Here is a 27,238-nt window from a genome sequence, read left to right as displayed (position 1 = left end):
CCGTTTCGCCTTTCCTCTTCTCTCCTATTTTTCTTTGCATTGTATTGTATATTTGTTCCTCCTGCTTGTGTTTTTTGCGTGTTTTGTTCTTTGCGGATTGCTTTTATATTTAGGGGACCTCTTGTCCCCCAAATTTTGTTATATATTCCCATTTTATCGGCTCTCTCTCTCTCTCTCTCTCTCTCTCTCTCTCTCTCTCTCTCTCTCTGAGTGTGTGTGTGTGGGACTGTGTGATAGGAATTGTTTAGAATACTTGGTATCAAAGATCAAGCTCAAGGAGGAAAAGCAAACATGTGGCGGCAAATTACAATCCATTCCTTAGCAGTTTCAGTTATAACCTAAAAACTTAAAGGCTATAAGATAAGACAACCAATCACATAACAACTCCTTTTTTATAAGCCCCTCACTATAGTTGCCTCAAGCCCAAGGAGTTTGGAACAATTGCTAGTATAGGCCAACAGTTATTGGCTTGAGTGGCATAAGGGCATACATGATATGATGCATAAGGGCATGTATATATGTGTGATAACTTTCTATGATATGTTTCTTTTTTTACAACATAGACAACTATGAAGACGGAAACCTGGACCTGCGCAACTACTTTGGCCTCCCCAACAGATTGTATTCATCCCCATTATACTAATCACTTCCACATCAAGAGACAACTGAATGCTGCCCATGCAACCAACAGAAGGTCCGAACCATGGCAGTGGTTGCTGACTGAGGAACTCTTGTGGGGTTTGTCTTGGCCGATGTGCCTCTACCACTGGCGGAACTACTTCTTCTCGAAACTCCAGGTTCACCTCCACTAATAACTTGCCTCTTAATTGCAGTATGATGTGTCCTTAATTGGCCGATCTGATCAACTGCTCCTCCACCTTCATATTCGTCCTCAATGAGCAAATGATCACCTCAGATAAGCTATAGAAACTTTAGAAAAATTCTCTTGGACTCCTGCTTACTTTCGGGTTATTAATTACCGTATACATTTATATCTCTCTTGGTATATACTATCCAAAGAGAAGTAAAGAGATACTTGCTGTCTAGGGTGGGCTACTGCCCACACCAGCCCATTAAAAATCACATTATATTATCTCAAAATTACATTGTTATGACTTGAAAATTATATGCAGGGCTCACAGCAAATTTGTGTCACCAATTATATGTAGGGCTCACACCAAATTTGTGTCACCAATGCAAATGCCCTATGACTAAAAATCCTAGTTGTCAAAAGCAACCTGATTACTGATTACTGCACATGCACATGGGTGGTAATAAAGTGAAAAATGAAGGTTTTGAAAAAGATAAAGATGAGATTGAAAAAAGTAAAAAGACTGAAAAACACTTATAAACTTATAAAATACGCTAACCCACCTTCTTTTTTTTTAAACAGTCTATATTTGTTGTGTGAATAGGGTTGTGCACCCAACATTCCTTTTTCCCATCAAATTAGTTGAACTTAATGACACGGGGACTAACATGTATTATCATCTTTTAGTCAGCATGCACTACAAGCTCAGTCACATCAAATGAGGTAAAAAACAAATACTTTTTAATTTTCCATGAGAGTGAACAGCGAGTATACACCCAAAAGAAAAGAACAGGAAAGTTGGAATATTTGGTTATTTTTCAAAAAAAAAAAAGAGTTTTAACTTCTTCACTTATTTTTTGTCCTTATATGGGGGCTCCCTTTTTCACAGACCAACAGTATTCTGATCACTACATGCCTTCGGTAAAAACAAGCTTGTAGTTTAGTAGAAATGATACAATTTAACCTCAAGCTCTAGCTATTGAATCCTAAATTCCTCAAAAGGTTAACAATTGAATACAGTAGCAATGGCCTCTTTGGACATTAGATTATGATAAAACAAAACTAAATTTAGTGTCAAAAGAAGCTTCTTCCAAGTTCCAACGAGTTTTGATCCTCAAAATCATCCAAACGAGGTAGTTAAAGTAGCTTTTCCCCATATATAGTCCCTGAATCTCGACTCAGCTTTTACCTATACGTTAAAAAGGAAAACGCATATTTTTTCGTGAGGTGGAAGACGATCAACAGCAGAAGATATCCTGCAAACACTTAATTTGGTATCTGCAACTTTCTTTTCATCAAAGAAAACAACGCCAAATAAAACGATAGGCTGAGGAAGGAAGAAGAAACACATAATCTACACTGTATATCCACTTTGGGATTTATAAAAACAGAAAGAGAGATAGAAAGAGGGAGACCTGCGGAGAATGATGAAGGGCCAGCAGCAGGCCCTGCTGATAAACAGAAGCAAGGTCTTGCGGAGAAAAAGAGGAAGAGGAAGAAGGCTGCCCTTATAATGACGCCTCTCCCGGCCATCACCGCCTTCTTGTTTTCGCCACCACCGGTTGCTGGCGGTCTGAAGGGATCTCTGCCGTCTCTCATCTCCGTCCGACCTCCTTATGTCAAGCTGTAGCTCCACCTCCGATGTCAACCGAGTGACGACGACGGCCTTTGCTTCTCTGCTCGCTCTCACCGTCCTCTATTCTGAATTGCTTATTAACACAGCGACAGAAAAGGGGCAGGTAAGGGCACCTTCCGGCTTTGGATCGCAAAAGTTTTCCATTCACAAGATGCTGTCTGGGAGCTTCACGGCAATTGCCCACTCGACTGAAATAGGCGGAGCCAGTGGGATCCGATCTGCATCCAAAAAAGTTTGGCTACATCAATATAAATTTGCTGAATTATGTGAACTCGAACGAGAGACTACACAAGAAAAAGAGGCAGGGCAAAAGGTTCACGTGATCTGGCGTGCAATGTGCGACGAATCGGCACAATATCGTTCGCAACGTGAGATTTGGAAACGTCGGCAGGAGACAAGAACAGGATGAGCAAAGGAGAAAGTTATGTCCACCGTGCCTACCTTGAGCAGTAAGGAAGGAAAGAACATTTTCATAATTTATTAAAAAGAAAAGTCTTTTATAGTTTTTTTTTTTATTTTCAATTTTGTTTTTACAAAAAGTTTTCTGAACTAAAAATATTTTAGTTATTAATTATACTGGTGGAAAAATAAAATTGTGTGCACCTACATGACGCGCTTTTACTGTCGTTGGGTTTGTCCGAATCTTCAAATCATAAATTCGTCGACGCCGGAGTCTAATTGGATTTCGATGGGATTAAGTGCCGAGGAAAGCATTGACCGACATGCAATCAAATCTTAGAAGTCTCAGACCGGCATTGCCTGAATCGGCGAATAAGATTACGAATCTCAAGGAAATTAAATTTTTACATTAATGTATTCACTCCCATCCATTTATAATATATCGCAATATTTGAAAAAGGGAAAGATCAAGAGATTCATGCTCGTATTTGGCAGTGTTTATGAAGAAACATGACTTTGAGAATTAAAGTGGTTCATTGTTCTTCAGATTATGGACAAAAAGAATAAGTTAAAAGAATGGAAGTATAACAGCAGGAGCAGTTGCTTTTACAGCAGGATCAAGGCTGCCACCAAGCTGATCGATAAGACTACAGGCCCCATATTAATCCTCAAGCAGCTAAGGCCGCCTGAATTCGCCACGCCGTCTCGACGGCCGCCGGCGCTTGAGCTTCGTATGCCAACTGCAGCTGCAGTCCTCACTGCTGCCCCTCTTAGTTTTCTTGATCTTGGTTCTGGTGTCGCCATGCTCCTCTCCACCTCCACCACCATTGAGGGTGAGAAAATGCAAGAATATTTTTTAGTTCTCGGATAGTTAGAGCTATGCTGCTAAGCATTTATTATCCATTAGTACTAGTTTTAGCAATTTTTTAAGGGTGGCTGAATTAAAGTTTTTAGATTTTAATTGTGACCGAAATACATTTTTCAAAATTTTTATTTAGAACAAGTGAACTTTTTTAAAATTTACATGTAAATTTTTTAAGAAAAATTTTTGAGGTGGGTTCAAGGCCCATGAGCACCTCCTTTCGGCTATGCCCCATATACTAGTTCTAACTGTTAGTTTATAATAGAAGTGAGCCAAATGAGTCAAACAAGTCGAGCTCAAGCATGATGCTGTATTGTCTAGTCGAGCTCGCGCTTGTTTTATGGAACTTGATTTGAGTTTAAACTGGCGTTTTTGGAGTCGAGTAGTCAAGCTCAAGTTGGCCCAATTTGAGCTCAAAACTAGGCCTTTAGTAAAAAATTCCTGGCTCCAAGTTTGACTCCTGCAAGTGGCTGCTTGTGCGTGGAGTCCAAGACAACACCCACTCTCATAGGCTTGCCAAGCCAAAACTTCTATAGAAATTCTAAATAGATAGCAGCACATGGAGCTCTTTCCTTGCCAAAAGTTCTTGTTGACATTGCCCCAGATATTTGGGGCAACAAGCCAAAGGAGAAATGAATGATAGTGGCCCTCCATAGATTAGTGTTTACAGAACATACAACTTTACACTACTAAGGAAACTCGGAACTCAGTCTGTCACTTGTTAGGCCCGTTTGTCCAAAGAAATGGTTTGTAACTATTTCACAAACTTACTCTATAAAATTAGAGCAAATTTATACAATAGCAATGCCCTCTTTGGACATTAGATTATGTTAAAACATGTTAGGAAGCACAATTTAGTGCCAAAAGAAGCTTCTTCCAAGTTCCAACCAATTTTGATTCTCAAAACCACCGCATGGATATGATATGGTTAGGATGCCATCCAATCATGACCATCGACCTAAAATCAGAGTCCAGAATTTCAATCCCATTGTTCTCCCTCCCTCCCTCCACCCCTTTTCCTTCTCTCCCACTGATCCCTCTCTTTTATATGCTTCTCCTCTCTCTTCTCTTAGAGCAGCTCACCCTACCATCGCCGGCAGGCGCTCCGGCCGGCATCAAGGCCATGCCGGACGTCGCTCCTCATGATGGTGGGTTGGGGAGGGGGGGAGGAACCTCTCTCCCACTTCTTCCTTATCCTCCTTGATGTAGGAAAAAAAAAAAATTCACCTGACATCCATCTCTTTTGATGGATAGTTTGAGTTTGATGTCCCTAGATATAGTGAGAAAAAATGGAGTCATGATTCAGTTTAACTTGCTTTTGTTATGTCTAACATTTTGAATTTTTATTTGTGCTGTCATTTCTAATGAAGGTTTGGTGCAATTTGTCTTTTCTAGCATATGGAAAGTTAGGCTTCAAGGACACTTTAGTCAGCATGGCAACTGGTCCTTGTCATTGTAGTTGTGGGGCCTAATGCTGGTGTGAATAATAGTACTGTAACGTGAAAGAAAAGTGAGAATTTATAGTCCTGTATCGAAGATATAGAAGAACCACCATTCCCTTATAAAGAGTGGAATGAACATGTTTCACCAAGAGCATGACAGACAGTTTATAAGCATTGTAGCATTAGAGCTAACAGACATTGAGAATGTTAGCTCTAATGGTGCAACGCTTAAAAACTTTCAATCATGTCTCCTTTTTCATTTTTAGATCATCTGTTAGCTCCTCTTTTCCTATGGCTATAGTGATCCTGGTACATCACAATTAAAGAATAATAAGTAACATTTGCAATGAAAAACTTTTGTCAGATTTCTTGTATCACAAAATGAAAAAACCTATCGCTATAGTGATCTTGGTACATAACAATTAGAGAATAATAAGTAACATTTGCAAAGAAAACTTTTGTCAGATTTCTTGTTTTACAAAATGAAAAGAAAATTATGAGTGGTACAAATACTTAAAAGAAATAAATGTTGTTGGTGCATGGGGCTCTCTTGCATCAGCGATGCAACCAAATAGATCTATTTCCCAATCAAATTAAATTATTAATTAGCCGAATCAGGTGCCTTTTGAGCCTTAATTAATTAGCCAAATTAAATTATTAATTATTTCCCAATCAAAATAGCAACAACATTGAACGTTTGAGTTTCATGTCGTTTGACAGTGGGAACACTATGTGAGTATTGCATGAATTTGCCACAAAGATTGAGTCATATATTTATGGAAGGTTAGTTTTAACGTTGTGTGATTATACCTTAATATTTGTAATAGATTCATAGGATACTCATAGAACTAGTGTCTTTATTGCCAAATGACACTTAAAAAACTAGGCTTTCTAAGGTCAAATGACCAAAGAGACAAAATCTGGCAGCAAACCAGTCTCATTTTCAAAAGGACCAACATCCTTATCCACATACAATCATTCTCAATACAGGTGGAAGTGGAACTACCCTATCAGCTCGATTCCAACTCAATTCTTCATTCTCTCTCCATTTTGAAACAACCTAAACATCCCAATTCAAGTCAACGATGTCAATGTATCTTATTTGGATTGGATATAACTGTTTTGAAAAAATCAGGTATAGAAAAGAAAATAATATCCAATTAAGAAATCAGATTGAATTTGAATTTAAGAAATTGGATCCGATCATATTCATATTTGAATTCAGATTTAAAAAATTAGCTAAGCCGCATATGCCAAGCATGCATAACCTGTTTCAATATATATAAAGACTATGGCAAGGCAACAAACAAGATGGGGACATTGAAGACCTTCACAGCCTTCTGCTGCAACATGTAAACCTCCTCAACTAGAAAATTGTTTGAAAAAACATTATCACAATCAAACTGGTGAAGGTCCCATTTGAAGTGAGTAGCTACGAGAGAACCATGCACACAGACTTGATGACAGGACTCAATAAAATGCAATGAAAAAGATTATTTTCATTTGAGACTTGTTACACAACGTAAAAGAAAAAACTTAAATAGATGACGTTCCTGTAATCTTGACAAAGATAAATATGAAAAACTAAATTTTGTGAAAAGATTTTTTTTATTTATCATTATTAATTTTGATTTATCTTGTTTTGACTTTTTCCTTGAATCATTTTAAAAGGTTGTCTTCAATGAAAACCCAAAAAGCAACCAACTAAGGTCTATCTCCTCCACCACCCCCACCGCCGATAGCATCTCTCTCTCTCTCTCTCTCTCTCTCTGAGCTTGCATCGCTACCATGGCCACGCGGTGCATCTTCATCACTTTCTTGCTTTTATCTCTTATTCTTCGATCAACCCCAGCGGCTGCTTCTCCGGCTTCTTCCAATGAAATTTCTACCTTATCACCAGGTATATATCTTCTACATGTCCCACCTCCTCTTTTTAAATCGTTGGTCTTTCTTGGTTGCTCTGCTGCTCTCAATTGAGCAGACTGCCGCATACAATGGCTTGTCCAACTGAACCAATTACCCTGTTTTGAAGCTGTAGCTGTTCGATTGCAATCAGCACTCGTTTTAATAGAATGAGATAACATGCAGGGGCGGACGAAGTGGGGGCTGGTAAGTGCAGAAAAAAAAAATTATATTGAAAAAATCAATTTTTTTTAGTTTGATTCGACCAGTGCTCCTTTTAGCCCGACCTGCGGATGGTTTGGCCCGCCCCCAAAAAAAATCAGGGCTCTACCTGATAACACGGAATGCTTTTACCACATGTTGATCGGATTGTTCCATTTATCCCAACAGAAAGGTGGATAAGTTCAGTATGCGGTATTGTGCAGCTTCAGGTAGATATATCGAATGAAAAGTCATGAGAAACGAATTTGCTGTATGCAGAATTAGTAATTAAGTTGTGCCGCACTTGCTCAGTTTCTGTGCAGGGCATGGATATCACCACTGGAATAATCCAGGCAAATCCAAGGAAATTGGCAGGGGGAGGGAGAAGTGGAGGAGGGGGCGGAAGCAGAGGAGGAGGCGGAGGAAGGAGTGGCGGAGTGCGTGTCATTCCCCGCACCGGAGCATATGGCAAGAGTTCTGCATCTCCAAGGAATCACTGCTTGGAGATGACGATGCTCACAGTGTTGGCAACCAGCTTGATGATTATCCTTCTCCTATAAGAAGCATTTAGCCTTCTGATTTGTGATAAGTACAGGGGGTGGTGCCAGTTTTTGTTGGTTATGTGATTGGGTTGAGTTGTTGGGTGATCAATTTTCTGAATAATTCTGCTGAAAAAAATGGAGAAGGCGTATAAGGAAACAATTTGAAAATAACAATTTTAGTTTCATTTAAATAGTTAAATTTTGACACTCTTGAATCAGCGATGCAACGAAATAGATCTATTTTCCAATCAAATTAAATTATTAAGTAGCCCAATCAGGTGACTTTTGAGCCTAAATTAATTTGCTTTTTGCCGTTCACATGCTTCGACTTTGTACGTATGTCATCAACATGTATTCTAGTGTGGGCAATTGCCCACATCAACTCCAGATTTATATTGCTGTCTTGGAATATTTGACTAATTATATACATTGGTGCCCCTCCAAGCATGGAACTTTTGGATTAGTGCCCTTAAAACCAAGATTCCTAACTCCACCACTGGTGTTCAATGTACCTGTTACATTTGGATGATTGCTCTGCAACCATCGACTAGAGAGTGAGTTGCTTGCAACATCCTGTACACCCATCAAATATACAGCCTAGAAAAATAAGATAGAAGTTAGGATATTTTGGTTTTTTTTAAAAAATGTCATTTTTAATCTGTTAATATTTTAGTACCATTTTTTGTCCTTATAAAAAAATTATACTGATTAAAGGTAGTTTTGTCATTACAAACTCTGGTGCACCGATGTGCATATAACAAGCTGAGCTTATGTTGCTCTGTAATATCCTCTTCTTCAATCTCGATGAGATCTACTAATCACATATGAGTATTTTATGAGCCAATCTGAGTCTTGTCGCAAACAAGCTGAGCTTATGTTGGTCTGCAATCCTCCTTTGGATTGGTTACTTAGCCACTGTATTAAGAATTAATGCAAGAAAATTTACTTAATTTCTTTGAATTGGTCTTAATTAATCTATCCACAATACTTTTGGCATTACCAGCACAAGTACTATCAATCGTTATGCTTAAGTTAAATAATTATAAGTTGATTGTTTCGTCTAATTGAATCTCCAAATTCACGCTTGCCATTCGATCGCATCCATGCAACCCGATTTGTAAAAAATCTGCTGTAGCCTATTTCAAAAGTCAGATGATCCCTAGACGTCCCATATATTGGATAACAAAGTTTTAGCACACAAGGTCTAGGGACGTCAACAGATCGTCAACAGATCTGATATACCAGATCGGATACACCCTTAACAGTATTTTGTCTTTTCAGATATTTACATAGTCGGATTCAAATACAAATAAAGAAAAGTTATGTCTGAATACGCATCACAAATCCGATTTTACAATCTGAATCTGATTTTTATATTCATATCCGAATCCAAATTTTGAACCGAATTTTGCTAATTTTCAAAATGTAAGAGAATTAGATATAGGATGTTTATTTAAAAGTAAATTTGATTAAAATATGTATCTGAATCCGACTGGATATTTATGTGTATCTGAATCTAAATATCCAATCGGATGTCATTTCTTAAGTCATAATCCGATTTGATTTCTTAACCAGATATTAAATATTTTTTCATATCCAAAGTTTTCATATCAGTTTGGTCAGATGTCTGATTCAAATCGGATATATCAACATATCCTAAGGCCATTCCATATATTCTTCGTCCTCCATACATCACATATTTCTTTCTAATAAGAAGATGGGGATCGTTTGTAAAGGGGAATACATGGTTTACATGATGTACAACTGATTCTCTCTCCCTACATATGTATGATATTATATATCTATCTCAGAACCCAATCGTCGATGATATTCAAAAACTATCAGTCATATCTCTTTGTGTCCTTGCAGGTACTATATCCTTCTAAGTAGAACACACATGAAATGGATTACAACACAAAGACGACATCTATTGCATTAGCTACAAAAAAATGGGCACAAGCATTCTACATTTTTCGGCAATAAGATAGTTCCATTGGTTGCATGTTCACACCTTAAGTTCAGAATTTTATTTAAGTACTGTTTGGTCTTCGGATGACTATACCTATGTTTGAGAGAATTAATATCTCAGCCAACAATTTCTTAGGAAAGCCATATTAACTCGGCTGAACCTAAAAAGCAGGACTGGCATTCTTCAGCTAAGAAACAAAAGTCCTCGGAACAAAGTGAATTTGCGACACAGATAAAGAAAATCGTGAGTGATGAAGCTATGTAATCTGACAATAGAAACTACCAAATCATTGCACAAGCAAGCCAGGCCAGCTTCAAGACAGTTCTGCTGACCCGCAGTTCAAGCTCTGTAAAGTGGAAGGAAAGTCTGTCAAGTTTACATCTTCTAAAGGATACGTTCAATGGGAATCCATATACAACTACTTTTATCTCTTAAGACGGGGATAAGATAATCTTGCATTCTTTGCATCATACCCAATGACTAATGTAACTTTAGTGAATCTGAAAGCACATTGTTCAATTATTTACTCTCCACCTCTGTTTCTCTAACTTGTGGAACATGCTGGAAGGATTAAGCAATATGTTGACAGCTTGGTGATGTCAGGCTTGCACAATGCTAGCTCGAACAATTACAATGTGTTAGGCAAGCAGAAAACTGCTTACAGCTTAGTGTGAACTTTTGGCATTGTGCCGAAGATTGACATGTACGGAAACAGAAATGCAGAGAGATAGGGGGCCTTTATACAGTTCTTGTTTAGCTTGTGGAAAGGATGAAGCAAATTGGCAATAACGTTGCAGGATGCAGATATCTGTTACCAATCGGCATGAATTTCCTGACGTATTTGCACTTTTCAGTAGTTATGTTGGACAATTCTAATGCAAACTTTTGGCAGTGGAAGCAGCTACATTAACATTGCTGCTTAAAGGTCAAAGTCTTATGCTTCCTCTTTACTGATTCCCCATGTCCATGGCCCACGAAAACTTGAAACAAAAAATGAGTGTCATCTCCGATCTCTTCATGTCTATGTTGCAGAAGGATGGATTAATCCATTGATACGACATTCTCAATTAACAGTGAAAGAAGTGAAATGATCTTAGCTATCTAAAAGCTGAAAGAGGCATAGGAAACTTAAATATCTTCTCCACTTGAAAGAAGTTATCTTGCATATTGCAGGCTTCCTCCATATGCACTTGCAAAGATGAGCTTGTCTTTTCTCCCTTTTTTCTTTTGATGGAGTGTCTGTGACATCATCTCGACGGCTAACGGGCGCCCTTAGTGACATGAGATCATGAGATAACGGTCTCCCCATCGTAAGACAGGTGAGAAGGATCCAGCAAAGGTTCCAAAGGTTCCAGCCCTGCTACTTGACCTGGATTACACTTGATACTTTTGGTATGATACCAGATCTGACTCGATAAGACACTTGTATCGAACTAACATATGTATTGATTAGACCCCGGTGTTGTGGGTGGCACCAGTTGAGCAAGTTGACACATGTCATGTGACTTGAGGTCCGCAAGGGCATCAAATTTTAGAGAAAAATCATTGTTGGTATCACTATAATCAGATAAATTATGTTTTCAAGGAAACAAGATCACACAGGTTTGTCTCCATATGTTTGTTTTAACAACCTTTGCATCATGGGTATCACTCACGAACGTTTAGATTCGTATATTTTTTGTTATTTTCTACATAAAAATAAGAGTTGATTGCTACAAGTTGGTAATATTAAAACAAACCCTTTTTTGTTTTAATATTAAAAGTTGTTTTTTTTTTGGGTTTGGATTTTTCAAGACTTTGTTTTTCCAAGAAAAAGATTACCTGGCCTCCTTTATAAAATTTTCTTGGTCCTTCACTAGGTATTATGACTTTTTTAAACTATATAAGAACATGATGCATTTCAAACAGATTCTTTCACTATTATTGTGAAACAAGCATCTATCCTAATCCAAGCAGTGGGCGGATAACTATGAAACATGTGCTGCCAGTAATTTGCGCATAATATGGGTGCACTTGCTCAGTAGATCACCACGTTGGGCCAAGTTCACTCTTGGCCCTTGTTCATGCATCAACAACACAAGACACCTCCTCCACTTGTTCACATTGCCGGTCACATCACAAGGTCCACCATTACTTCATTGGGCCGATGTGCCTTCAATGTTTAGATCAGATGAGGATGAACCCCACCTCCAGCCTTTTCAGGTCCCTGAATACTGTTTTCTTCACGCTACCAAAAATTGAGTTTCCCCTAGGTAGCTATGAAAAGTACAAGGCATGTTAAAGCAAAAGCCAGAAATCTTTTTTTGGAATGACACTAATTCACAAGTTTTCATACTTAAAAAGGGCAAGTTTTCATACTTAAAAGGGCACTTTCATGTATAACAAAGTAAATATTAAACGATCTTAATGTAAAAATGAAAGAAAATTGAGAAGCTGGTGTGGCCAACTGCCAGTGGCGGAGCCAGATAAATTGGCTGAAGGGGCACTTGTTTAAAAATAGTCATGTCTGGTGAAGCACTTATATATATATAAGGATAAATGATTAATGATGCCCATTTAAAAATTTAAAAGATTGGTGTGGTCAGCTGCCTGCACGAGCTTATATGTGCCCCTGCCACTGTATTAGAGCTTTAATGTGACCCAACATAATTACTGTTTAGGAGGCAACATATGCATAAAATCTTGAGGATGGATCACAGCAGTTCAGCAGATCTAGCTTCATGAGTTGACTTAAGGCATTCAAGTTGAAGGATGTTGACATTTCCATGTTCCCAGCTAGCGCATTGGCCCATGATGTAAGCTTAAAGGTGTCGAGACTTTTCAATGGGCAAGTTGCCGTTGGATGACATCATACAGAGAGCAGTGAATATCTGTAATGGCATGTCTGATCATGGAACACAAACTGCAAAAAACATGACTTGCGTAATTGTTATGAAGAATGTTCATAAAGGAACATTATGTCGTTCAAATACAAACAAAATATAATGATGTACATTGAATTTGAAATCAAGTTCATCATCAATAGCGAAAGCAACAACTGAAATCTCTGCATATGCATACAGTTAAAGGACACCTGCTCCAAGAAGCATACCCGAATAGTCATTCCCTAGTCCTTATTTGAAGCCATGAAAGAACTCCTTCATCGGTCCATCGTGGGCTGCTTCTTTCATGGAATTGAAAGGGTCAGAGTGTAGATTCAAAAGTTCACATTTGAGTTATTGAAAACTCTATGAAAAACATAGTCTCCTCTCTCGTTCACTGGACTTCATATCATATTTTAACATGCAGATGACATATTGTGGAGGTTGTTGATTAATTTGACATGCATTTGTGGTACAACCTTACTCTACCTTTATGGTGTATGGACTGGAGCGAAGTGATGCCCTCCTTCCAGTGTAGTTCAACCAAAACTGGTTAGAAGTTCAGAGGCAATTCCACAAAAAACAAGCATAGCCCGCTCTCTATAGCTAATTACATGCGATTAGCTTCACCAATCTTGCTTCTTCCCTGTTCACTTACATGTGATTAGCTACAGAGAGCGGGCTGTGCTCGTCTTTTTGTGGAAGTGCCTCTGAACTTCCAACTAGTCAGTGTGGTTGAACTACAGTAAGGAGGGTATCACTCTGCTCCAGTTCAAACACCATAAGAGTGGAATAAGGTTCTGCCACAAACGCATGTCAAATTCTCAGCTGCCACAAAGCATCTGCTACCAAAGGTGAAGGAACATTCATGAGCCATCCCATGGTCGAAGTCCAAATGAAAACACAGAGGCCTAAGTTGAAATACAAACTGGTGAATGACAGAGGTCGCTAGGATAAATAAACGCATCAAGGATTTCCAAGATCATTGCTTGCTATATGGGAGTAATATTGTCTCACATCACCTGTTGTTCATGTCATAAGTCTCGACTGTCTGTCGTTCGGTTTAGATTAATAGAGCTACAAGTGAGTATATTCAGGCTTCCAAAGGCACTAGGCATGGATACCCAATCTCTCTTTATCTATTTATTCTCTCCACGGAAATTTTCTGGCCTTGTTAGTATTCAGGCTACTTCCGAAGTTTCTCCGCCTTCCATTTCTCATAGGTCAATGGCACTTGTTAGTATTCTTTGCAGTGATGAATTACGTCGCTTCTCTTCTAAATTGGTCTCATCTGCCAAATCTACTAGGGAGGCTTTCCTGAAATTCTTCAAGTCCTCTAGTCTTGTTGTTGATGATTCGAATTTACAAACAAATCCGATTATTAAATCCAGACATGAATATGAATCTGACTTTTAAACAAAATCTGATATGTACCACAATAGATTAAGAATCAAATGTGCAGAGACGGATATATGATACATGTTTAAAACTAAAATTGATCCAAATTCAGATCAGAAATTGGATTCCGACTAGATGTCATTTCTTAAATCAAAACTCCATCCGGTTTTCTTGATTGAAGTCAAAATTTGTCTTCATATCCGATTTTTTGCGGATCGGTCCGGTAGAGGATGGCCACCCATCGGGGCCAGCTGATCATGCAATCGGACGGTCTTCATGGGCTGTCCAATTGCCTATGTGAACCTTGGAGTGAGGATTCACTTGCGTATGTGGATGCAGACACCGAATGCATGAATGCACTATGATTTATTCATCCACTATAGATGCTGACCTAGCATCTATGAGGTCTTAGCTTCTTTTATATATCAACTTGCAATAACAAAATCGTAAAATTGTGAGAAAATATCATGAATCATTGTCACTATCGTGTTAAAGGTCCAAGTTTCGATGCCACTTGAGTTTGTCCACCATAAAATCTAAGTTACACGGGTCTTTCAGTCATTATCTGCTACTAAAAAAAAAAAATCTAATGTGTTCAATGGAAAAGTGACGAACATTTCCATTTTCACATTTCTTGCCTGCCCATAAAAGCATTGAGCACTATGTTGGTGGTAGCATGAATCTGATTCTTTTAAACCTAATTCATGTCCAACTAGCAATAGATCTGACAGTCATAGTTAACTGAATCAAATGTTAGTTACTCAGATTTAGTTTCTTGATGTGAAACTACATAGTGAATGTACATCCGATTCCAAATCAGGTCCAGATTTATTTACCACATCTTACTAACATTTTCAAATTTGGATAGGCGACAAGATAGACCCTAATTATGCAAGTTCACATTTACATGTATCGCCGAACCGAGTGGCTTTGGTGACTCATATAGCAAAGACTCTTGAGCAAAGTCAAAGTTGGGTGTACTTACAATCATATGCAACAAGGCTTTATGCTATCCAAATATGTTCTAGAGAGAGAGAGAGAGAGAGAGTGTGGCACAGAGCAAACGTCTGGGAATAAGAAATGTGCTATGTGGCGTGCCACCATCATCATCATTTGAATCATTATCATAATCCAATAAGAATTTGCCCACTTTCCGCTTGCCCCCATGTCATTGGGTTACGTGCTGCAGTGTCACAAGTCTGGTGTCGACTGGCTATAAGCATAGTGTCCAGGAAAATTGCATGGACGAAAATGATGTATGCTGTGCATCTAACTAACCAATCTATATTTCTTGGGGTGACTTGGCATTTCCAAAGGTCTCCAATTTTAATCACAAACAATAGTAAACTACTTTCTGGATGCTCATGTTTGTCAACAAAATTAGATGACCAAACATTAAATGTATAACGATTTTAAACTTCAATTTCTTACTGATTATTGAGCCCCCTTTTTTTTTTCCTGGTCCTATTTAGAGTTCTTAAAAGGTTAAGATTCCCATCTAGAAGCCCCACATATAAAATGCCTTCTTGAACATGCAGTCCGTGGAGGCCATTTTTCTGGTTTTTATTCTGCTAGTTGCGTGGACCTGGCGTAGACCCACTTCACTTTGTAGAGAGAGAGAGAGAAAGTGAGGAGAGAGAAAGAGGGATGTCATTGAATAAAAATATAATTCCGCAGGCCAGTTGGGGAGAATATTATGAAGCATATCCCAGTTCGCTCGTTGAGCTGGGGATTCCCAGCCGTTGATGCTTCCTGTTGGGGTTCCATTCAGCGGCCCAGAATTAGCCACGTCTGGCCGAGAGGCGTGGACTAAGATTGGCCACTGCTCCTCTGACCTGGAATCCGAAATAAGAGGATCTTTGCATTGGATGTGTTTTCCTACATGGTTTGATGTCAATAGATCAGATTTGGATTGAATATTTTATAAGAATGCTTTAAAAAAGTCATGTAAACATTTGAACATTTGGTTTAGAAATTTGGATCTTATAAAATTCCATCGTAAATCAATATCAAATTAAATTCCGATTCCAATTCCAATTCAGATTTTGTTTCAAGTAAATATCCTTAATCCAGTATCTATTTCTTTTAAATTCGTATTTGAATTTGAATATCTGAACATCCAATAAAATCAAATATGGGAAATGATACCATTTGATTTGGATATGATTCATTAACATCCCGAAAATTATATATTTGAGAACAACAAATTTAAGATTGGTTTGAAATCACAGATATCTAGTAAGGTGATTTTCCAAGATCCGTGATCCATTAAATTTTGCATCCTTGATGAATATAAAGAGTCTTAAATTCGAAGATTTAAGAACTCAAAGCAAAGATGCAAATTATTTTATCGGAGTTACGATCCATGGCCGAATTCTTACATTTTTCAACAAAGAATTTTGCATCCTTAATGAAAGTCAAGAATCCTTACATTCTCACCCTTTCTTGGGGAAGAAGAGTCCATGAAGTGTTGCATTTGATTACTGTGGATTCTCCTTCCCAATCAGCCAATATGAATGTTTTGGTATTGTTGGAGCTGGGTGATTTCAAATCCATGCTTTTTACATTAAAGTTTGGAATCAAAATCGACATTGGAGGGTGGATGCTAAAATCCACAGCTTGATACAACTATGGATTTCAGCTGTCATAGATTTGAGATTCTCTCATATTTGAGATCCGCTGGGAATCAAATGCAACCTAAGGGTTGTTCAGCAATAATAAACATTTTGTTACTGTCCAATAAACCTGCTTTAAAAAATAGGATAAATTTATAAGACACCATAACAAATGTTCAACCAATCTACTCCATTTTTTAAGGCAAATTCATAGGATAGTAAGAATGTTACTGTTGCCAAACGACCCCCTTAATGACCACACATGATCCAAGTATTTTCAAATTCAAGCGGACCATTCCCCAAGGCAGGCAGTTCAACTATTCGGGCCCTTTGGTGGAATATGCGCCACTCTCGGCTCAAAAGCCACGTCTTGCATGGCCACGATTCAGTCCAATTTGTACAACCGGTTCGCAGCCAATTCGTACTCACTTAGTTTGTCGCACAATGCATGACCATACTGTGCGTTCTAAGTTAGAAATCTCTTATAACAACCCAACCTACTTTCACATAGGGTTCGGCCTTTTTGTTCACATCAGCTTAATTTGGTTTCAATCTTAAAAAAAAGTTAGAAACAAAGATAATTAGACATTTTAGATCTTCTACAATTTTCTATACAAGTTTAAAAACTTTTTATGCAAACAGAGATGCACATTTTGACCTTCTTCAACTTCACATCTTTTGAATCCATTGATTCAATGGGCAGAATCCCGATCAAACATATTCAAAAATATACCGTTTAGGTGAGACAATTCATAGATTCAGTTTCAAAACTTCAAATCCGAACTCAGACTAAAAAAGGTTCAATCTCAAACGTGACTATGCTTGAAGTATGTTCTTGTCAACAGATTGAAATGTTGAAATGCAGTTAAAATACAATTGAAATGTTGAAATGCAATTCGAGCAGTGGTTGGACTGAACCCATTGGACGTCGGCGTACGTCAATCGAAGCTATATAAAATTTGTTGACGAAGAAAATATGGAGTCAAGTTGTGGGCAGGACGGCCGAGCGACTCTTGAAAAAGACCGAACCCAACAGAGTCAAGTCAACTGGCGTGCGGTGTTTGACTTTTATTAGGAGCTGACATCATCGCTGCCATTAAGACGTTGCGTTCATGGGTCTGGCCGCGTCCATTCCGCAAAGATCCCGATCTCCAAAAGTTGCGATATCTACAAACGGGGATTTTTCAACAAGGGCATGTTTGATTGTTGGGTGAAATTTAACGTGGTAAATTTACAATGGTAAATTTTTTTTGGAAAAATTTACAGGATGAAATTTCTCCTTATTTCAATCTGAGGCCCTGTTTGATGCACAGAAAGAATTTAACGTGGTAAATTTAACTCTGTTTGATACACAGAAAGAATTTAATGTGGTAAATTTAACCATGTTTGATGCACAGGAAAAATTTAACATGGTAATGTTTTTTTTTTCTTCTTGTCTCCAATGATTTTACTGCATGTAAAGATTTATATAGCAGGAACACCTGGCTGTGGTTTGACTGCAGAAGGAACAGAGGGCTGATTTTGTACAGTTGATTGTATTTTTAATTGTCAATTTGTCATAGTTGGAGAACAAATGGGAATTACGTTTTATTTAACCTAAAATCACAAACTTTTCATAACAGTGTCGCCAAGACACTGAAAGGAACCTTCTTTTCTAGATATGTCGGCAATTTCCAAATAAACAGACATGAAAATGCAAGGAAATGAATTCCACGGTATGATTTTCAATTAGATGAATTTAAAAGATTGGAGATCTTCTGGACATAGGTTTACAATGTTGATAACTGATGAAGTGGGAGATCACGAAAATGAAAATCATTGGAAACATCCTGAGATGTGAATATGCCTTGTACATCATTGGAAACATGCTCTGCCTATCTTTCATACATTTTCCAAGATTTTAAGGATCTTTAGGACTTCCATCTTCTCCGACAATTGTAAGACAGTTGAGTGCATTACTCAGATAGAGAGCCTCTTCTAGTCCCAACTGAAACCACTGCCTGCCTTTTGTAACTGTTGCCACTGGACGGCCAAAGCATGCCCGGTTCAGCAGTTTTGCCTGTTCTGGTTTGGCTTCACAAAGAACAACTTCATTGCTCAGTGATGCACAGCTTTTGGATTCTGTCGTGCAGCTTTGCAACTTTGAAACAATTTTGGACATGGGATCAGCAAGGGCAAGTTGTGCCGAACCTTTTCCTTTCCATCTTGGTCTCATGGTCAACACGCAAAAGCGAGCTAGGCTACTAAATGTGGTGAATAAGCTAAGTGTCGTTTATAGATTCCATAGTGAGTTCACGCTTCAGCTAATCCTGTTGCACAGCTAAGCAAAGATCAAGCCGATCATGAGAAGGACTGTACTGAGTTTTCTTATGTGGGAAAAACAAACATCTCCCAGTGATTGCTTAATCTCCACACAGAAATTGGTTCCGGAAGTCTCCAATACGAGGCATCAAAAGGTACAATGTTACACCTTCGAGAGAGATGTTTGTTTTTTGGTAGGAACTAGTGTCATCTTGGTGATTGCCCACCAAATTCATCGCCGAATTGTTGCAAGGCCTACTTTAATGTGAAATGCCGACTTCAATAAGTTACTTCTGGTCTTGGTGCTTTGCCTACCAAATTCATTGCCCAGTTAGTAAAACTGTGAAAGGCCTTTTTCGATGAGCAATAACGAAAAGACTGCAAAAGTCTTTTATGACAACAAACAAAGATCAGAGCATTAGAACTGCCCCACTAAGGAGAAATGAGAATAAAGAGAAAGAATAAAGACGAGAGGAAGGAACAAAAATTTGGATTACCAAGGAAAAATACAAGCAATACAAAAACACTATGGCTATTCTTCTACTTTACGAATTTGCAGTACAGTCATCGTAGTTCTGTCTCTACAAAGTCATCACGTCAAATTCTTTATCTTTGTACAGCACACTATTAAGTGAAGGAAACCAGCTATCTTAGATAAACAAAAGCGGTTTATTTTCCATTTTTCGTCATCCAACCGTTTGCTTTCAACCAAACCAAATAGTGGATGTACTGCAGCAAAATGGTTAAGGGAAACAGTACAGCACACTATTAAGTGAAGGAAACCAGCTATCTTAGATAAACAAAAGCGGTTTATTTTCCATTTTTCGTCATCCAACCGTTTGCTTTCAACCAAACCAAATAGTGGATGTACTGCAGCAAAATGGTTAAGGGAAACAGTAACAAGAAGCAAATAGTGAACACTTCAAATAGGAAGAAAGACTGTATGATCGAGAAACGTCCATGGAAGTGAATGGCAAGGGAAAGAAAAGTATGTAGGAAGCCGAAGCAAGGAAGAACCAAATTATAATCTGACAACTGAGTCCATTCAAGGCAGCAGCTACGGTATATGGAAATCCCCAAATCCACAATGAAGAAGAGCAAACGGGCCACAAAGGACGCATTGATCAAGAAGCCCGATACTTTTCTTTCTTTTTGGTTAAAGTCTCCGACGTGGTGATCACTGTAAGTGGAGAAGCGACACAAAGAACACCCTTCGTTGTCGAGTACGAAATGTGGGGCCCACTCTCGAATTTCACTAACCAAATGGTGGGGTGAGAGGGGACCACAAAAATGTAATTTTGGGCATCGGCTGGCCCGATAACAAGTCGGGCCAGGGCGGCCTCACGTTCAAAAACTGGGTTAGAACTCAGGCCAACTCAGAAAACCCGAGCTCAAGCTCAGTTCAGGCTCAGTTCTATTAAATTTAAAAATATATTTTCAAATATAAAATAATATATATGTGTAATTAATTATAATAAAATATTATATATATATATAAATTAATAAAAAATTTAAAATAAATTATCAAACCCGAATAGGACTTATCTGATCCATCCGGGCAAACCCAATAACGAGTCAGCTGAATTGGGTCCCTTTTTCTTGTGCCCGGGCCCCGAACAGTCGGGCCGGGTACCAAGTACACGGCGGTGGCGCGACCCGATGTCCAGCCTTACCAAGAACAAAACAAGAACAATTTCCTTCTCCTCCCCTCCCTCTCTTTTAGCAATTTCTTAATCATTTGACATTCAATATGATCGATGTTTTTATTTTGTAGTCTCTCAATCAGGTGAACAAGTTATTTATTAGCAGGGGCGGAGGGAGGAGGGGGCCGCTGGGCCATGGCTCGAGTGAGCTTAGGAAAAAAAAAATTATGCTGAAAAAAATCAATTTTTTTTAATTTGGCCCGACCCATCGCTCCTCTTGGCCCGACCTGCCACTCCTCTTTGCCCGACCTGCAGATCGTTTGGCTCGCCCCTAAAAAAAAATCTTGGCTCCACCCATGTTTATTAGGGCTGGTGCATCAAGCCGAGGTACCAAGTACCTGATTTTATTTGGGCTCAAGTTCACGTTTTAGGTGTTGGGCTGACCAAGCCCAACTCTTATCGGGCCGAGCGGTATTCACTCTGTTTTGAAAATACCCCTTTGCCTATCTTTGGGCACAAACCCAGCATGTCTTAAACAGTGTTTTGCCTATTTTGAGGGTACCATCCAAATATAGCCTCAATACAAGAGCAAATTTATTAAAATTGGTCTTGAGAATTGAGACAAGCAAACAACTTACTACACTGTATGTGCTCCCAAAAAAACAAGTTTCAAACGTGTTTTTCGTTTTTTTTTTAAAAAATGTGTTTTTTAAAGTTTTACAAGGCATTTTATTTTCTCACATTTTTTTTTGAAAATAATGCGTCTCTTGTGACAATGATACCCACTGCGACTCACACTCACAAGGGCATGGATTTTTTTTTGCTAAAAAATTTGATTAGTATTACTATAATTAGGTAAACTATGTTTCCAATGTATGATCACTCGTAGCAGATGACCCTCTTGCATCTCCTGTTGACATAATCTTGATGGTGATACAAGACAAATTACCTAACCTGATCCCTACCTAAATTTTTTGGCTCCACCAATGCCTAAGACTTTTTCCACGGCCAAACGATCTAAGTACGTGAATTCAATTTCCATAGACATCTTGCTATCAAACGGCAAAAGAAGAACCCCAAAACTAATGACGATGTTGAGAAGTTGGTTGCCATTTTATTATGTGCCTTTCAAACAAATTGAAAGATAAACTTCTTCCACTAATCCAAGTAGTGGGAAGATAATTAAGAACATGTGCATGGGTGCATACTTGCTCAACAAACCATCAAAATGGACCAAGTTTACTCTTGGCCCTTGTTCTTGTAGATCATCTTGCAAAGATTCGTATTTGGTCACATAAATTGTCACATCACAAGGTCCACAATAACTTTATGGAAATAAAGTGTCACGCACAGACTCCTTCAGTCCGTGCGGTACGGTAAGAACCTAATTGTCGTCAGCCTTCAAACCATCGAAAGGGATGCAAAAATCGATTTTAAAAAACAAATGCATAAAGAAAGCTTTTGTGAATAAATAAATCTCGCAATGTATTCAACTTAGAAAACTTGTATATCACGAGAAAGATAAGAAAAGAAAATGACCTCAACTTGCTTACATAGAATGGCCGAACCCGCTTATAGGATTTTCATGCCGACCACTCAAAACAAAGAATCTCAAGATATGACACTTAGATCGGTGGGAGGATACTCCCTTACAAGTAAACAAAAATAAGCAAAAGACTCAACATAGGCAAAGGAAGTACAAACTCTTAGACACAGGGAGCTCCCCCCTTCAAACCAAGCACCATCCTCGGCACCAGCAACTTCATGATAGGCTTTGACTTACAGTGGGTAGTGCTGCTTCATGTGGAATGCATACCCCCAGGTTGGGTTTTGTTCACCTATCCACTTCACTTGGTACTTCTTTGACTCTCCTAGATAGTTTGTTTTGTGCCGAAGAATTTCTTCCAACTGTCGGTCCGCCGCTCGCTTGATCAGTGTGGCTCGCTGCATGATCGGGTCTCGTTCCAGGACAGTTCTGTTGGGGTCTTCCTCATCAAATTAGAAAGGCTTCATGTTATAATCATTGAACACTGAATACACCTTAAAGTCTGGTGGTAAAAAGGCCTTCATACTTGCAGATTAAGGACTTATGTCGACCACGGAAGTTGCTTGTGCGATCAGTATGGAGCTTCACGAGGACTTGATCACATACTCGAAATTCCATTGGCCTTCGATTCCGATCTGTAAATTTTTTCATCTTTTTGACGGCTTTATGTAAGAACGCCTTAGCCATCTCCGTCTGTTCCTGCCACTCGCGGACGAACTGGTAGGCAAAAGTGGGTCGTCCCTTCTCTTGGGCTGCAAAGGTATGAGGCATCAATGGTTATTGTCCACTGGCTATCTCAAACGGACTATGTTCAGAAGACTCGCTCTTCTGTAAATTGTAGTAAAATTGAACAACATCCAACAATTTTACCCAATTCTTTTGGTTCGGCTGACATATTGCCGAAGGTATTGTTCCAACAATCTGTTGATCCATTCAGTTTGCTTATTAGTTTGCGGGTGGAAACTTGTTGAGAATAATAAATCCGATCACTTCCAATGTTTTTCGACACACCCTAGTGCTTGACTATATGCTTCACGAATAACTCCGCTGTCTTCTTTGCAAGACATTTCTTAAAGGCTGAGATGAAAGTGACATACTTTGAAAATCTATCCATAACCACAAGGATGGAGTTAAAGCCATCAACTTTGGGTACGCTGACAATGAAGTCCATGGAGATGCATTCCCACGAACGTTCTGGAATAGGAAGAGGCTCCAAGTGGCCGACAGTCTTATGATTCGTTCCCTTGTCTTACTGGCAAATTAGGCAGGTTTTGACATATGCTTCAACATCATCGCGCATCTGTGGCCAAGAATAGCCACGTTCGAAGAGCGCCAGTGTCTGCTCTTGGCCCAGATGGCCAGCCCACAACGAGTCATGACATTCCTTCAGCAACTCTTGGCGAAAGTTGCCCTATTTAGGTACGAACACCCGTCCACCTTTTGCCATCAGAAGTCTATCACGCAATTAGAATCGTCGCGTTTCCCCCGCTTCAGCTGTCACGACCGAATGCTTGGCCACAAGGTCATGCTTCATGCCTTCTTGAATCCGCTGGAGAAGAGCACTCTCTAGTTGAGCTTCAGATGATGTTGTTCGAGTGGCTGCCAACTCCGCCTTTCGACTAAGTGCATCGGTTACGACATTTGTTCTCCCTACCTTATACTCCAAGGCGAAATCGAATTTCACAAGGAATTCCTGCCATCGAGCATGCTTCGGGCTCAACTTCTTTTGAATATGGACGTAGCTTGTGGCTACATCATCAGTATTCACCACAAAGTAAGCTCCCAACAAGTAGTGCCTTCATGTACGTAAACAGTGGATAATGACTGTCATTTCCCTTTCACGCACGGAGTACCGTCGCTCCGCATCTTTAAGCTTTCTACTTTTGAAGGCAACCGCGTGACCATCCTGCATCAACACTCCGCCAATAGCAAAATCTCATGCATCAGTCTGGACTCCAATTTCTTTGTGTGGTCGGGTAACCTGAGCACAGGCTCCTCCGTCAAGGCCCTCTTCAATTTCTCAAAGGCATCTTCTTCACGTTTTTTTCAAACCCAAGTTCGGTTCTTCTGCAGCAAATCAGTGAGAGGTGCAACTATCAAAGAAGACCCCCAATGAATCGCCGATAGTAGTTTGCCAAGCCAAAAAAAGAATGCAACTCTAGTACGTTGGTTGTCGGTTTCCAGTCTTGAATAGCCCTCACTTTTTTTGTGTTAATTCACAACTAACTTTTTCTTACAATATGACCAAGAAAACTGATTTTCTGTTGGTCGAATAAGCATTACTTGCGCTTCACATATAGTTTATTTTTCTTTAACACCTTGAACACTGTTCACAGGTGTTCCACATGATCTCCCATTGAGCTGCTGTTCCACATGATCTCCCATTGAGCTGCTGTACACTACAATATCTATCTTCAAGATAGACTACCATAATCTTATCTAAGTGCAGATAGAATATCTTGTTCATTAGAGTAAAAAAAGTGGCTGAGACAATCGTCAACCCGAACGACATTACCAATAATTCAAAGGTACCGTAGCGAGTGACACAAGTTGTCTTCGGCTCGACGTTGTCAACAATCCGAACTTGCCAATACCCCGATCTGGGGTCCAACTTGGAAAATACCTGAGCTCCATTTAGCTGATCAAAAAGATCTACAATTAAAGGTAAGGAAGATTTGTTCTTCACTGTTACCTTGTTCAGCGACCTATAATCCACAGATAACCTTTTGGAACCATCATGTTTTGCTTGTAATAAAACTAGGGCACCAAAAGGAACTTTGGAGGGTCTGATTATACCTCCAGCTAGCATTTCGTCTAGTTGTCGTTGAAGTTCTCTCAATTTTGCAATGGCCATCTAATAAGGTGCCATTGCCGAGTGTTTGGCACCGAAAATGAGTTCTATGGCATGATCCACCTCCCGTCGAGATGGTAGCTGTCTAGGGAACTCTGCAAGCATTGTTCCTACGAATTCTTCTAAGACAGGCACTAGAGCCACTGTGACCAAACCAGATGAGTCGTTGGTCACTTTCTTAATTACCACCAAGTACATTTCTTCACCGTGCTTCAGGCCTTTTTTCAACTGAAGGGTGGATATCATTGCGGCCTTGCCCTTATTCTTCTTAACTGATGTTGCTAGAACCATACAAGGAAACTTTTCATCCATGATACTAATACTATGTAAGTGCGGCATAAGGACCATCTTTGTTGTACTAAGGAGTTTCATGCCTAAGATCATCTGGAAATCATCTATCGGGACCACCGAGAAGTTGGCTCTTCCCGACAAACTCTCAATTTTCATAACCGCATCCCGGGCTACTCTGTGGATGAGTTTTGCCTCAGAGTTCACCGCCTTCATGCGTAACTCTCCATTCTCAAGGGTGAGGTCCAATCTCCTCGTCTCCTCATCTAAGACGAAGTTGTTCGTGGCACCCGTGTCTATAGGTACATAAGGTCATTGGAAGGTGTCACTGTCACCTTCGCTTTCTCTTCATTTTTTAAGGTGTTCAGAAGTTGAAGTGTACCAATCTTTGGTCCTTTCCCTTCTTCACCTTGGGCCGCATTAGCAGATTACCTTAAAGAACTTGCTTGATTGTCTTTGATTAGACGCTTCAGACATTGCCTGACTAAGTGGTTACCTTTGCAAAAACCAACATTTCAACACTCCATTTTGAGAATTGTCATTTTTACGAAAGAATGTTCTCTTCTCTACTTGATATTAAGTCGATGATGCATCTTTACATTCCCGTTGATCTTCTTTCTTTCCTCCATCGTCTAGCTTCTTCGAAGGCTTGAAGGTGTTAGTGTAGCAATTACGCTGGGTATCGGTCAAGCATTCTGCTACAACATAAGCATCTTCCAAAGTCTCTGGATTACACATTTCTACTTTGGATTGTGCCCACGGCTGAAGCTTCAAAATAAACCAGTCTAATTTATCTTATTCCTGCATATCTGGCACATCTAATATGAGCCTATGATAGGCCCTCACATAGTCTCGCAAGGATTTTGTATGTTTCAATATTCACCGAGCATTCAATAGGTATGTCGACTTGCATTTGGGGGCATGAAGTAAGTCCTCAACTCTCGCTGAAAATCATCGAAAGTGTATTGTGCATATCCCTTTTGAATGTTAAGTCGGTTTCTTCTCCACCACACTACAACATTGCCCTCAAGCAACATAGCCGCAGTCTTTGACCTGAAGGTCGTCCCCCACAATACCTTGAAGGTCCAAATAGTATTCCAATTGAAATAAAAAATTGTCGAACACTCAACTATCCTGATTTTCGTTGTATTTTACTGGCCTCTGAACATCGACCCTTGTTGGTCGATCGTCACCTCCACCTACAGAGACTTGTCACTATAGTGTGCAGTTCTTCACCTGAAGTTCCTTAACTTCAACTTGTAATGTGTCACTGTGTCAGTAAGTGGCCGATTCATGGCCATAACGTCGGCCATTTGTACCCGCATGGTCTTCATATCGTCTTTCATTTCATCGAAGGACTTGGTTGCGTTGTCCAACTCTTCATGAGTAGTTACGTCGGCAACCGTCTTGTTCACCACCTCGGTCAGGTCTTCCTGACCATAAGATGTGCCCATCTGGTCAGACAGGACTACTCCCTTTCCCTTGGTGCTTCACAGATTGTATTGAGTCGCCAGGACGTCATCTTTGATCAACGATCATCGGCGTGTTGTTCTACACTGACTTTCCAATCGCTTCCCCAGATAGAGCCGAACATAGGGCTCTAATTCTTGTTGTTATGGGCTGTCTCTTTCGGCCTGTGCACCACGGCAAGAAACTAATTGCCGTCATCCTTCAAACCACCAAAAGGGGCGCAAAGATTGCTTTTGGTCATCCTTCAAACCACCAAAAGGGGCGCAAAGATCGCTTTTGGAAAACAAGTGCACAAAGAAAGCTTTTGTGAATAAAGAAATCTCGCATTGTATTCAACTTGGAAAACTTATACATCATGAGAGAGGTAAGAAAGGAGAGTGATCTCAACTTGCTTACATAGGATGGCCGAAGCCGCTTACAAGTTTCTCATGCTTACCACCTAAAACAAAGAATCCCAAAACATGACATTTAGACCGGTGGGAGGGTACTCCCTTATAAATA

At 39.4% G+C, this 27,238-nt stretch overlaps 2 protein-coding genes across 3 annotated transcripts; one reads left to right on the top strand and one right to left on the bottom strand.

Moving 5' to 3' along the window:
* Window positions 1-262: 262 nt before the first annotated feature.
* On the bottom strand, window positions 263-2,888 carry LOC116257360 (uncharacterized). 2 transcript variants are annotated; one of them, XR_004173360.2, is made up of 3 exons: window positions 2,767-2,888; window positions 2,227-2,665; window positions 268-878 (listed from the first exon to the last, which is right to left on the bottom strand). XR_004173360.2 is itself a non-coding variant. In XM_050078845.1 (2 exons), exons 1-2 carry the CDS (start codon window positions 2,408-2,410, stop codon window positions 655-657), a joined length of 408 nt encoding a protein of 135 aa, XP_049934802.1. In that variant the 5' UTR covers window positions 2,411-2,753; the 3' UTR covers window positions 263-654. The 2 variants fall into 2 exon arrangements, 1 of the variants encoding a protein (XP_049934802.1); XM_050078845.1 differs by lacking the exon at window positions 2,767-2,888 and having other exon boundaries at window positions 263-878; window positions 2,227-2,753.
* A 4,028-nt stretch (window positions 2,889-6,916) lies between these two features.
* On the top strand, window positions 6,917-7,884 carry LOC116256988 (uncharacterized). The gene is made up of 2 exons (XM_031633556.2): window positions 6,917-7,050; window positions 7,566-7,884. Exons 1-2 carry the CDS (start codon window positions 6,939-6,941, stop codon window positions 7,811-7,813), a joined length of 360 nt encoding a protein of 119 aa, XP_031489416.1. The 5' UTR covers window positions 6,917-6,938; the 3' UTR covers window positions 7,814-7,884.
* Window positions 7,885-27,238: the final 19,354 nt, after the last annotated feature.

Source organism: Nymphaea colorata, chromosome 7 (genome assembly GCF_008831285.2).
Source record: "Nymphaea colorata isolate Beijing-Zhang1983 chromosome 7, ASM883128v2, whole genome shotgun sequence".
NCBI classification, from domain to species: Eukaryota; Viridiplantae; Streptophyta; class Magnoliopsida; order Nymphaeales; family Nymphaeaceae; genus Nymphaea; species Nymphaea colorata.
This window is presented reverse-complemented; position numbering and strand designations above follow the sequence as displayed.